This window comes from Crocodylus siamensis, chromosome 4, assembly GCF_052110815.1.
Source record: "Crocodylus siamensis isolate JL-2025a chromosome 4, ASM5211081v1, whole genome shotgun sequence".
Classification (NCBI taxonomy): domain Eukaryota; kingdom Metazoa; phylum Chordata; order Crocodylia; family Crocodylidae; genus Crocodylus; species Crocodylus siamensis.
The window spans coordinates 183,599,091-183,613,475 of NC_143398.1; the positions used below are offsets into that span (position 1 = coordinate 183,599,091).

Sequence of the window (14,385 nt, forward strand, 5' to 3'; positions counted from 1 at the left end):
TTTGGGGTGCACAGACCCCAGCGCCAGCAAGGGCATGGCATTTGGGGGCTGCAGAGAGCCCAGGCACCAGTGAAGTGCAGAGACAGGAGTGCGGAGAGCCCAGAGAGGACAAGGGGGCCAATTCATACCAAGGCCCAGACTGAACAATGTCAACGCCATCTGAGGCTTAGGGCATGGTAAAGGGGTGGTTGGAGCCACGCATATAGCCCATAAGGCTGGGTGTCCTGTGACATCTGTTTTGAAGCAGGACCCACAAGGGGTTTGGGAACCCATGGGGTTCAGAGAGTCCAGTAAACCATGTCCAAGAGGACTTAAAGGCAGCCTCCCTTCACTATAAATCCATCAAGATGTGGCGGGCGAGAACTGAGGGTGCCCAGCGGGTCAAATTAGCACGGTCGAGGGGCCTTAGGGGTAACAAGGCCATCCTTAGGGACCCCGTCCTGTGACGGTCAGTTGTCAGGCATTCTTAAGATGTGATGTTCAACAAAGTTGATGCCATATAAAGATGGTTTTAGTGCTGATATGGCTTGCTTGAGCCAGAATGCCTGCATTCGTGCATCTTTGCACTGACATGGGAGATTTTCCAAGGAAAACACTGATAGTAACATTCTAAAGCTTTCAGGTGTTTCTGACACATTGGCCAAATTTCACACCCATATCCAGTAACAGGGTAGAAATGACAATAGCTTGGTAAACAAGAAGTTTGAGTCCTGATGAAGTGATCATTAAACACTTGCTTTCAGAGAGGTCCAAAGACATTGCTGGCAATTTTATTCAGTGTTGAATATCACTCCCTACATTTACTTTTTGGGAAAGGGTAGAAAAAATGGAAAAGAGCATTGGTGCAATCAGACACCCTGGCTTGGCTCCAGTTCTAATAGTGAACAGATTAATTTCTGAGCCATTGTTTACGACAGCTACTGGCATGCCATCATGAAAGAGTCTGATAATTGTAACGCATTTTGGCAGGAATTCAAATCTCATCAGGATCTTCCATAGCACTTCTCTGCTTAGAAAAACCAGGAGTGGCCAACCTGTGGCACAAGTGCCACTAGTTGCACAAACAGCCTCTGTGTGTGTGTGTGTGTGTGTGTGTGTGTGTGTGTGTGTGTGTGTGTGACAAACAAACAGCAGTCAGAGGAGGGGACAGGCAGCACAGTGACAGACAGGACAGAAGAAGGTACTGAAGTGATATTTGGGGAGGTTGTAGGGTAGTTTGTGGCATGCATACCAAAAAGTTTGGCCCCCACTGTTATAGATCAACTAAATCAGAGATGTATGGCAAGAAGTTTTGTGAGCCTGAGCTCACTTCCTCAGGTGGTAATGAATGGTGTTAATGTTCTAACTCTCAATTTTGAGTCCTTAACTTTCTCTTCCTTGTCACGGGCCATTCTTTTAGAATTTGAACTTCACTAGAGTGTCTCTATAAGATGAAAATCTACCCTGCTTTATGCCTGACTTCAGACTAACATGGCTACCTACTCTCTCTGCTCACTAAAAGGTAAGTTTATATTAGGTGGTTTTACTGAATGGGGGCCTAAGATGAGTAACTAGGACTCTTAAGATGGAGGCAACTACTGAAGAGGTGATGGTCTGGTTACTTGGCCACAGCAGTATTGAGCCCAGTACCTGCCTGTTATTCCCACCGCAGGCTGATGTGAAGGGTGGTCTCCAAATCTGGTGTTCAGTGCGGTTGGCTGGGGAGCGGTTCCCCAGCCCCCTGGGTGTCTCGCTAATGTCTGGGAGCATCCACAGCACAAATCCTTTGTTCCAGCAGTCTTAGCGGTCAGCCACACCTGCTGCTACATGGTATAGGAGTGGCATATGTTTGGGGCAAGTGGTGTAGGTCACTGCATTATGAATAAGGGCACCATCTGTGGGTACCATCTTCTCTCTAGGCAACTAACAAACATCAGCCACATGATGCAGTGTTGGTGAACCCTCGTCAGAACTGGGAATGGCCAGCAAGATTGTCTGTCGAGCTCCCTGGGCAGGAGGTGGAACTGATGGCCTGCACAGGGTGTTAAACATTAATGGTCATCTAGACTGGCTGTGCATTGAGGTTGAGAAGCTTCCACAGCCTTTCTGAAAGTCCATTAGGTGGCACTGTCCAGCTCTTATAGGACAGGTGACAATCACTACTGATGCCCCTTAAGGCCTTCAATCTGAAACTGGGTGTGATAGGGGGCCTACTCGGGGCCAGGTCTCATCCTCAGTCAGCCTACCTGCCTCTGGGACAGTCCACCCAGTCTCACCTGCCACAGCTTGCTGTATAAATAACTGATGTAAAAATGTGGGAGGCTGCCCATTTAATGCCCTGATGCCTAGCGCATTATACACAGCTCCGACTTTTTCTATACTGTGTCCCATGCCTCTCAGATGGCATCCAAAACAAGTTCTTAACTTTGGACCCAAACTCAGCCACACCACATTTGAGGAATTACTGGGGTCTCAGCCTCTGGCTCAACTGTAGCCTCAGGTGTCCGTAGACTTAATCTAGCCATTCTGCCCCCTCCATGGGGCTTCAACTAATGGCCTCATACTAGGGCCTTCCACCTATGCCCTCTCACTAGGGTTCCTACTCATACTGACACACTTGTGGGGCTGGCCCATGTGCAGCCCTTCAAGTTGTCCCTTCAACCCTACTCTGCATACCCCTGGTGCAGCCCTTCAGGGTGCCTCTGCACCCTACTCTACACCCATAACGCACAGTCCTTCAGGCCACCACTTCACACCCTACTCTGTGCGGGCCTCTGAACATACTCCTTCACTGGGGCCACTGGGATCTTATACACCACGGGGCTCAGATGCCTCTCTCTAGGTGTGCCTGGCCCTACAATCGGGTTACCCACCAGGATGTGGGAGCTGGGGCATTTAAGGCGCCTCTTACTCATCTTTCATTGAGGAGGCAAGTGGCCTGGCATTTCCTGGGGACCACCCTGCCATGGGCAGACCCACCACACCACCCTATCCCAGCAGGGTGTAGTTTTCAGTCATGCACAAGGATCAGGAGCCTCCTGCCATCTCCATAGCTCCTGCCCTTACCTTCAAAATGTTGTGAACAACAGCTCCAGCTGGGTGGCATTCTCTTCATGGCTGCAGCCAGCAAACTGCTGGCTCCCCTGAGGGCCTGAGTTAAAAAGAGAGGCTGCTCAGCCCCTTCCTCCTATCACAATGCCCTTCTGCAGTCATGTGACCACCTCATCAGGGCCAGCCTGCACATGCCAGCTGTACTGCTGCCTGTTTTCAGCCCTTAAAGCAGCAGGCACCAAAGGTGCCCTGCCACATTGGGATTTGATGGATGCCCAAGCTGAGGTCAGTGCTGCCTCAGCTGATCAAAGGGCTAGCACCATGGCCATTCATAGCCAACAAGGCCACCATTTCCCTCTTAAGGCCACCAGGAGGGACAGAGCTAACCAACACTGAGATAGAAGTGGTGCTAACTAATCTGCTGTATTGTCAAGGCATCTCAACCCTGCCTTGCCTCCCATGGCAACAGGTTTCTGATCCAAGTTTATCTATGTCCTGCTGCACTGTTTCCTCTTTCCTGTCATTTCCAGTCCAAGTTGCCTCCTCCCGCTGCACTATTTTTCTCTATGGCTGGGCAATCTTATAATGAGTATAACAATCATGCAGTCGACAAATGGCTATAAATGGATTCAAGGCAGTTGTCACTAGAGTTCTGTCTCAGGTTGGACAGGTCAGCTGGGGCTTCAGCCCCAAATAACCTCAAACAAACAGGTACCCTGCAGGGGTCACTGTAAATAGCTTGTATACATAACTAACAGTAGTCAATTCTCTGAAATAGCCTGGATAATATACTAAGAGTTATAGAAAAGTGTTTTAAAATGTCAACATTTGACTCCAATATTTCCTGTAAAATACCTTTCATTTTCAGAAGAAATATTAGTATGGTATAAAGGCTTTATTAACATTCTTAGGATGATAGGCATAATTCACTCTTCAAAAGTTGGCTATCTTAAACACATACTAAATAAAAAGCTAAGTGGCACAGAGGCATATTAAAGTCATATATCTTGTTTGTGCCCAAATGTATGACAGGATAAACATAATATTTGTTAGGGTGAGCCCATCTAGACTTGAGTAGGCGTGCCCGAACCTCGGTTCATGGTATCTTCCTTGTTCAGCCACGTTGACTGTACATTAGTTCCCAGGGGAAGCCCTGATACTCATCAGCCACGTCTTGGTCTTCTGTTCTAATGCAGGAGGTTCCCCTCTAGTTGGGCCTTGCTTGGAGGTGCCATCAGCAGATGGCGTTGGGGCTCCACCTCCCCTACACCCCTTCCATGTGCCAACATGCTGGACTTGTCTGCATGGTAGATTGTTGGAATCTCTTGGATGCCGGCCCTTGCAATGTCACCCCGATATGGCCTCACAATGTATTTTTGTCCTGCCCATGGGTTCTAGTTGTGGGCTGTCTACTGGATGCAAGTCACTTTGGCTGGACTTGGCCTGCTGTGTCCTTAATGGACCCAGAGGGTCACTCTCCTTCTCTGCAGCTGCGTCCCTTCTGACACAGCCAGGCTGGTGGGCTTTCTGTGCTGCTTCCCAGAGTCCCTGACGACCTCTAATCCCTCAGCCCCAGACATACACTATGGGCCTGTGCTCTGGCCTCGGGGCGACGAAAGTTTACAACAGAATCCAAACAAACTGTGAAGAGATGGGAAGATAATGCTCTCCCCTCCCAACTCACGCACCTGTGTGCGCATCAATGGTTATTCCCTTGGCATCCTCTCTGGATCCAATACTGGGCATTGCTCTGTTGACAAGCAGACTCCTCTTTGGGACTCTGTCCTCAGTCCCTGGTCAGAGTCAGTGCCAGCCATCTGGGAGCTCCAAGCAGCCTTCCAGCAGGTGCCCTCCCCTCTTCTCCCCGGCAGCCAGCTTTTAAATTTCCTGGCCGGTGCTGCCGGCTGGTGTCACTGCCCTGCACCAGCACCAGCCTCACAGTTAAGCAGCTGATGAAGTGCACGGGTGGTTTCTCTCCTAGCTGCCGGCTCTCCACCATTGTTCCTGTAGCCGGTAAGCCTCTTCTTGTCCCAGGGCTTTTGGAGTTGTTCCTCTGGGGCCACATGGTTTTTCTACCACAGTTCTTGCCTCAGGAAAGAGGTTTCCACCCCTTTTCTCTTGTTACTCTGTGACATAGGGATTAACAAAAATTGCACTGGATTTTCACTGACTGGTTGTCTTGTATGCATTCTGGCCCCTGGCTTCTTTTCTGTTCTAAAGGAAGAGCACAGACCAACTGCAAATGCTTTCTCAGTCTGACAAAGGGTGTTTGTACCCAAAAGCTTGTAAAGAAGAATTTTTTTAAGTATTTTAGTTGGTCTAATAAAAGATATAGGATTTACCCAAAGAACCTTGTCTGCTTTAAGTGCCTAGTGACACAAAGACAACTAAAGGCATGAGTATAAGGATATCGTAAGGTAGCTGTTTTAGTGTGATGTCAGGCAGAAGGCAGGGCAGGGTAGCACCTCACTCGACTAACTCATTCAGAGTTATGATAAGAATTAGTATAACCCTGCCCTGCTTTTTGAGTATAAGTGTATGATTCTAACTCCCTGTAGATCTCTACGTTTGCACCTGTAAAGACCTTTAAGGCTGTGTCCAGACAAACATGACTGTGTGGTATGAGGCACTGCAGATGCGTCTGCAGCACCACATACCACACATTTAGGTGTTTTCCACACTGCAAGGGAGTACCATGGGATAGAGAGAGGTGTGCTTTGACCCTGGGAGATCCCAGGATCAAAAAAAAAAAAAGAGTGAAGAAAACAAACAAAAGTCAGGTGGCACACACAGGGACAGCGTTTGCCACCCAAAACTAGAGTCTGGCTGGCCACAGCCACAATCCAGCCACTGGCCAGACTCTGAGCTGCCGGATCACTGCTGCTGCAACCCCAGGAGACCCCCAGGGCCCCAGGTAAGGCTGCTGGGCCCAGCCTAATGCTGACCCCAACCTTTCCTATGCCACCCAAAGTAACTTGCTGCACACCAGAGGGCATGTGGTACAGGCATTTCCTAGGGACAAGTAGCAGTGGCACAAGGTGTGGACACGGCCCAAGTGTTTAAAGTTCTGCTTCCACACATGGACAGAACCACCTCAGCCTTGCCAGATCTGAGCTGCTCAGCACCCATATCATGTCTAGGCCAACCAGGTTGCTTGGGCTAGGAATTCATTGTCCTCTCTCTGTGTGACATCCAATCTGGCAGCTATACCCCTAGTGTCTCTATGAGCTCAGGATTCATATAGAACAGAGGTGGCTACTTTCAAGCAGAAAAAATTAAGGAGAAAAATGGGGAGGAAGAAGAAAAATTGGCACCACTTCTCTGTACAGTTGCTTAATCATTATAGCATGCATTTAGATGGATGAAATCTGAGATTTAGTTTCTGCTGCAAAGATTGTTCATGTATTACATTAAATCAACATTAGATAAGAGACAGAAGCAGTTTTTGGAACAGAGACTGGAATCCAGAACTGTCCTCTCCCAAGTGAGTGCCCTAACCACTACGCTATACAGTGAGAATCACACATGCATTCGCTCATGCTCTTTCACCCCAGCTCTCCTCCACTCTCTTTCTGAATCAATGAATTCTTCATTTGCCTGTGAAGTGGAACACTGCCTCTTTCATCAGAATAACCTATAGTATGTTAGTTAGGGCACTTCTAGGAGCAGGGAGAATTTTGAATATCTCCAGGAAAGAGGACAAAAATTTCCAATGGCTTTATCTTAGCTCACATTAGCTGGCAACTTCTTTAAGTACCACAGCAAAAATTAGTTTTCAGATGGTATTTGAAAATGAGGGTAGTGATGTTACAGACTAGACTGAGGAGGCTCTTACATTTATAAGATATGCTGTGAAGAAACTGTAAAGTTAGGAGAAACCACTGCTTTAGAGAGAGAGCCCTGAACTAAAATGATCTATAACCCTTGTCATTACCCTCTGTGACATCCACCATCATCGGTTTAAAGATGCCAGAGAATACAAATCTTGACTGTTCCATTGATCTATTATCCATTAATTTGTGTAGCCCCTTTTTGAGCCTGGCTATACTATCTGCCTCTACAATCTCCTGTGGTTATGAGTTCTACAAATTAACTACATGCTGCATAAAATAGTATTTTCTCTTGTTAGTATTAAACATGTCTCCTACTAATTTGAGTGGGTGTCCTCAATTTTAGTGATCTGGGACTTGCTGAAAAACAGTTCACTATTCACTTTGTCTATATTTTTTATGATGTTATAGACCTCTATCATATCCCCCCTTTAGCCTTTTCCTTTTCAAACCAAAAAGTCCTAGCCTTTTTAGGCACTGCTGGTATGGCAACTGCTCCATACCCCTGATCAATTTGGTTGCCCTGTTCTGTACCTTTTCTGATTCCACTACATCTTTCTTGAGATCCAGAGACCTGAACTACATAGTGTTCCATATGTGGATGGAACATGGTTTTGTATAGTAGCATAATGATGTTTTGCATTTGGTTTTCAATTCCTTTCTTAATGATACCCAACATTTTATTGGCTTTTATTGGTGGCCACTGTACATTCATCTGAGGGTTTTAGAGATCTATCTACAATTACTCCAAGGTCTCTTTCCTGAGTTGTAACAGCCATTTCAGAACCCAGCATTGCGTATATACAACTGAAGATACTTTCCCCCATGCTCATTACCTTGCATGCCTTCATTGACATGGAAGCTCATCTGCCATTTTTTCACCCACTCACCCAGCTTGGTAAAATCTTTCTGCAGCTCTTCACTGTAAGTTTGAGATTTGACTACCCAGAACAATTTAGTATCGTCTGCAAACTTGGGAGATATCACTATGCACCTCCATTTCTAGCTCACTGATCAAAATATTGAAAAAAACAGACCCCTATGAGACCCCACGTCTGACTTTCCTCCACCCTGCATATTGGCTATTTAGCCCTACCTTTTTGCTCCCTATCTTTTAAACAACCCTCAGTCCATGAAAGAAACTTCCCTCCAATCCCGTGACAATTGAGTTTTTTACATCTTTGGTTAGGAATTTTGTTGAAAGCTTTTTGAAAATCCAAATACATTAGGTCAACTGGATTCCTTTGTCCACGAGCTTAACAGCTTCAAAGAACTCCAGCAGACACCTGAGGTAAGACTTCCCTTAAAAAACATGTTGACTCTTCTCCTGGCCAATCATATTTGTCTATGCAACTGCTGATTTTATTCTTAATTGTAGATTACAGCATCTCTTCTGCTTCAGTGAAATATGAATATTATACTCACCATCCATAAAAGCTTGAACTGCTTTGTCTACATTGTTATCAAACTGCTGCAGCACCAGAACAATTTCATTATTGCTTTTGTTAGGAACAACTGATCGAACTGCACTGATCTAGAAAAAACAAAGACAAAAATATGCAGTTTTATCATATTCACTCAGATGAAATGATGTCGCTGAAAAGAAAAAAAATGTATGGTTTTATTATTTACTTGCAATTTTGTAACAGAATATTTGTACAAAGTAATATTTCACAATTCCCTTCATAGTATATGTAATAGCCGCAAGCAGTTTCTTGGAGAGATTAGTACAGAGAACTGACAGCTAGGAGTCCTATGGACAAAAATTAGTTTCCATTACATGTGGTATAATGGCATGATTTAATTAACATAATTTGGCCCATGGTTTCTATTCTTGGAACTACTACTCTCATACTATGACTTTCAGCAGGCCATGTTTCTTCTCTTACCCTTGATTTAATCATCTGTAAAATGAGTTTAAAAATGTAACCATATCAAACAAGAGTGTTTATTCCTGGTTGCAATGTGTTTTGTGATCCTTGAATATTTGCAAAGCATTCTTATTGATAAACAAGTCATATTTTAAAAAGAAGGGAGCATATAAAGCTAGTTTTAAAAAGCAAAAATGGCAAACATGCGTTATTCGATATATGTTTATTATATATGTAGTCTGGGTGCATCCAGATGAGTGCGTACATGTGCTTTGTGGTGCCTCAAACCCGTTTGAAGCACTGCAAACTGCACATGGCCCACGTGCAGCTGTGTGCCATACTGAAAATTTGCAGTGTGGCATCAAAATTTGACACTCCCAGTATAAAAAAAAAATGCCAAAAAACCCCCAATGCCGCACATGTGCCAGCAGACTTGAAGACATAGTCCTCCAGGGAGATGATCTGGCCAAAGCTTCTCCCCTCCTCTAGTTGTCCCTCAGGTCCTCCAGCCCGGCATAAGCCAGAAGGAGCAACATAATGGCAGTTTCCCCAAGGCAGGGCAATTTGCTCCACACCAAACCATTCACACAGTGACATGCACAGTGGCAAAATGTAGTGGCAAAATAAACTGAACAAAGGTCCTTGGCAAAACTTAAAAAAATAGAGAAATTGGTGCCAAAATGTCTGGTTTGTCCCAAATCAGCTTTTAAAGCTTTTCTATCAAGAGATCCTGTATTGTTATAAACTTATTGCACTACAAGTATGTAATTAAATTGTACTAGTAGCCTGTTCACAAATAGACTAAGTATAAAATATGTGGCTATGTAACAGTAAAATATTAGTGAAGCAGCACTGACAGAATGGCATCCACAAGCTGGAACTCAATTTACACTGAAGGCGCTGGTTGCAAAGCTTTTATTCCCCTTTCTTTCATTCATGATTGCATGGATCACCTCCCTTCCCATTCACAAATGTGTAACATCCTTGTGGCAATTCTTGCCGTGAAAAAGTCTCTTTTACTTTCCTACAAAAGGAAAGTGTTTAGTATAATTTATCTGTCCTTAAATGTAGCAAGTATGGAACTTTTACATGGCTTCTTGGTCCTTCTTTCCAATGAGAAATCTGGAGGGCCACAGACACATTTGGAAACAAGGAAATGAAGCCAGGACCTTAGGACCAGCCAGCCCTCCACAGAACGAAGTTCAGAAACAGCTGTTGAAGAAAATTAAATGGGGTTCTTATAGACAGCTGTGGGGTGGAGAGCAATATAGACGAAGAGAACTAAGACCAGGACACATTTCAGGCTAGAATAACCACCAAGGATTTCCAATTTGTATTACACAGGCTCTGAATATTTGAATGTTTAACTGAAAAGCCTGAACCAAATACTAAACTCTGTTTCACCCCTCCCAAAATCATTCATTCCTCCTTCCAAAAGCATCCAGACATTCTCTTCATTCTACATTCTGACCTTTCCTCATTCTCATTTCTTTTTCACATCTATTCGCTATCTTCATCAGACATTTCTCAGGAACAAAGATATTCATTTTCTAAACTTTTTTTTTTTTGGAAACATGATTTTTTCCTGTATCTGCCTTATGTCATCATCAGGTCTCTAGCCACATAGTATTTCTGAGATCTAGAGATATAACCCTTTTTCCTTATAAGTCAACAATATTGTTGCTTTCTGTTTTCAATAATGTAAATGTTCTTCTGGTTTTAGAGATCTGTCAACAGGCAAAAAAAAATATGTAAGCACATTAGCATAAGGCTCCATCTCTAATACTATTCATATTCACCATTATTCAAAAAAATAAAGCATTAATAATTATTTCATAAATATACTTACAGCAGTACTCTCTACGTGCTAAGTAATATATAACATATTTATTATTCTTAGAGAAGTACATAAAGTTTCATTTTGATAAGTAAGTAACCCTCAGAAGATGATGCAATTTCCCCCAAAATTTCAGTTTTCACCCAAAAAAGCAGAACCTCCCCACCTTTTTTCCCCTCGTGCATTCAAATTTCTAGTTATCTCTACTGGTTACAGATTCCAAATGTGTGGGTTCAAAATTCAGTCACATCAACTGGCTAAACACTGTCGATATACAAGAACTTCTTTAGCTCAGGATGTGATCTCCCTATGGAAGACTTGCATGGCTTCACCCCAAGACAAGTAGAGACGGTAGGACTAAGAGCATGGCATAAGGCCGTGTGGTAAACCTATACACACTGAGAACAAAGGAGAAAATTTCAGGGTAGTGTAAATCCACAAAAGTAGCAATAATTTATTATCAGTACATATCTTACCTTAATATTAGCACTTCTAGATACTGCATAGCAATATGAAATGATATGAAGGTATTACAATTTGTCCTTAGACAAGGACTCACTGTTAAAGCAGTCCCTTATTATGAGATCTGAGACTCAAGTTTTTTAATGATTACTATCATTATAACACCAGGGTTTCTTTGTGCAGATTAAAAATACTTAGGAAGAGTATACTGTGATTGAGTCACTGTTTGCTTATTTATGTAACTGTTCAAGTTTAGTGACTGCAGGCAGAGGTATTGTTTCAGTAACCTAGGTAAAAAAAAAAGAGTTGGAAGTCTATGTCCAGACCTAGCAGACAGGGATTCAATTCATGCCGAAACACTTTTACAGCAGATATCTGTGCTGAAAGATCCAGTAGAGGCTAATGACCAAACCATACACATATAAAATACTTAAATGTTAAAGTTATGAATTTAACCCATAAAAGCAAGAAAATAAGTTGAAGGAAAAATGTCCTACAATAGAGAAAAGCAATGGAAATATTATTGGCAAGCCTCTGAAAGTAATTTCACTGTGGGTAAGTCATGGGAAGTTCAGTTTACCCTATGCATTTCTTCTTTTCAGGTGTATATTACAATCTTAAAATGGATAACATCAACCTAACTATCACCTCCTTTGAGAAGAAGTTTTAATATTATCATATTTACCTGAATTCAAGACAAGTCCCTCCCCCCCCCATTTAACATAGGGAAAAAAGCTCCTTACCTTGAGGCAGATACAAGCAGGGAGATGGGAAGTAGGCAGCTGCTGCAGTTCTGACTGCAGCCCCAGTGTAGGGGTGGGGTTGGAGTTGGAGTCACAGCTCCCCTCCCCTACTGATGCCTCTGCCCCACAAGCACCTGATGCCACTTCTTACCCTCTGGTTCTGGCCTGGCTCATGAAGGATGGAGGGAAGGGGCAGGCATGAGACAGTGCAGGAAGTAGGAGTGGTGATGGAGCTAGATGGCCAGGGTCAGGCCACTTGATTTCCCCATCTCTGCCTCCTATCACCTGCCCCATTGCCTGCCCTCCTACTGCTTGCCCCCCGCCACCTTCCTTCCCATCTTTCCCCTACCATTGCTTGTCCTACTACAGCAGTGGAAGGGATGAATTTAAGATGATCCCCTAATAATTAGGCTCTAAACATGAAAAATTCCAGAATCTAATTACTGGAGAGTTAGCTTAAATTCCAAGTCATCTTGCATTTGAGTAAATGAGACAGTGTTCCAAATACTGTAACTCCCTATGATTACTAGCACATAATTCACAAGAGTCAGAAATGAATTTAGCCCATAGTTTTATATCTTATCATCCATATCAAATGGGTTAAGAACGTGATTCTTTGGTTCATTAGTCTCCTTTTCTGTACTAATAAGCACTATAAAAGAAGTAAGGCTGTATATGCCACTTTCTCTAAGAAGTGAGATTCAACACATAGAGGAAAGCTAACAAAGACCTCCAGATTTTAGACTGCCTAACATTTTCCATTATAAAACGTTCTTGGGACTTGTTTGGGAAAGTTCCCACACTGATATTTGGCAGAGAGAAAGCCTTTAGTCTAGAGAGGTGTCTTTTCTTTATCACACGAATTTCTATTCTGATTTAGTTGATATACAAGGTATTAAAATGGACAATTCCTTACTTTCACTTGAGTTCCTTGTAAACAATTTAGCATTCTGCCAAATAATAAATGAACACACACATTCTAAAGAACTCTGTCCATACCAGCATTTCAATCTCCTCTTCCAGACACACCACACAAGGCTGAAGTTGCCCCATCTCTTGGGAGAGGAGAGTACGCCAACTAAGGCTCTAAGGGGTGATTCTACTACTTCTCTTCCTGTTACCCCACTAGCTCAAATGACACTAAAGCCCTGCATGCCATAGATTAGCTATGCTCTTAGCTGATATCTGTAGTAGAAGCAGAAATCCTGAAAATCCTGGGATCCAGAGCTTTCAGTCCATTCAAGCAGGACTGGATACAAGAATAATAATGGATATCCTGGAAGTCCTAGGATCCCAGCAGCCTGCCAAGCAAACTGATGCTAAACCAGACTATGTATCAGCAGAAGTTTGTTGAAATGGATATATTTCCAAGAAACATTCTGGTTTTGATAAACTGGCATTCTTCCATTGAAAGCTGTTTCACTGAAAAATTCCCAACCAGCTTTATGCAGGATGGACTTACAAGGGGGAACAGGTGACAATAAATATTAAATTTCATAACCTTGAAATACTTAGCTAAATAATGTTTTAACATGTTTTGTGTATGTAATAATAACATTCAGTCATCCTTTTCATACAAGTTGTTCAAAGAGATTTTAACCAAACACATGCAATCATGTAGGGATGGTTTGAGTCTATTCCTGCACCACTTTATGGTAACGAAAACAGGGTTCTGCGACCCCTTAGGGAGAAGGAAATGCTCTCTGCAGCCCAATACACTTGCATCGCTGAAATTTCACAATCTGGTTGTCTCTTTACGATCTGCTTTATGTCAGCAAGCAGACCTGACTCAAATGACACCACATTCTCCTTAGAGTATATTGTTGATTGCAACAACCCAAGGGCTTCCAATCAAATGTAACCCTTTCATGCCCAACCATGGGCTCTCCCCAAAAGAGATACTTTTCTGGCAAGGGAAATAATGATGTGAGGGAATTAACTTAGCCTTACTGTAATTAAAGACTCTATTGCTTACTACTGCTGGTGGAAAACCCCCCCAATTTGCTAACTTCAAATTTATAGTGTAAATCCATAATTTTTTTAACAGCATATGAACAAAATCTGCAGAGGTGCCTTGAGGAAACACAATTTAATATTCCATGCAACGTCACATCAATAAATACACATTTATGGTTTAGATTGATCACTGTAAAAAGGATAAAAATGTCACATAAGTTTGAAAGTTTGTTTAAGAAGCAATAACACAGCATCTGGAAAAACCCAAATATTACAAGTTAGTTTATTTAATAACGGGTTGGTTTTGTTTTTTTTTAATCTGGAAGAACTCCAATTTTTTTCCTTTCACTAAATGAAAAACAGTGCAAGTCAGACTAAGGGAAAGTCAAATATTTTTAACGGCTCCATGAATCATCATGTCTTGATCCAGTCTAGATTTGTAATAATTCCATGTCCTCATTTGGTTGTAGGACAGGCATTCAAGGATGTTCAGAGAATTAGCTAACACATTTTTTAAACCACTGACAATTATTTTTTAATGTGCTCCATCCTGGTAATTGAGATCAGCTAAAATGTTTTCACTGACAGTATCTACCTTCCTATGCCTGAGGGCTGGTTACAAAGCATATTTCCCTACTTGCCTAATGGCACCTGAG

At 43.0% G+C, this 14,385-nt stretch overlaps 1 protein-coding gene across 4 annotated transcripts in view; it reads right to left on the bottom strand.

The window, feature by feature from the left end:
- The window catches only part of SPATS2L (spermatogenesis associated serine rich 2 like), a 152,585-nt gene that overhangs the window by 54,684 nt on the left and 83,516 nt on the right, over positions 1-14,385 (bottom strand). For all 4 annotated transcript variants that reach the window (XM_090045152.1, XM_090045150.1, XM_090045151.1 and 1 more), the window contains one exon: positions 8,286-8,394. In XM_090045152.1, the coding sequence (XP_089901278.1) occupies positions 8,286-8,394 (109 nt within the window). The remainder of the gene's footprint in view (positions 1-8,285; positions 8,395-14,385) is intronic.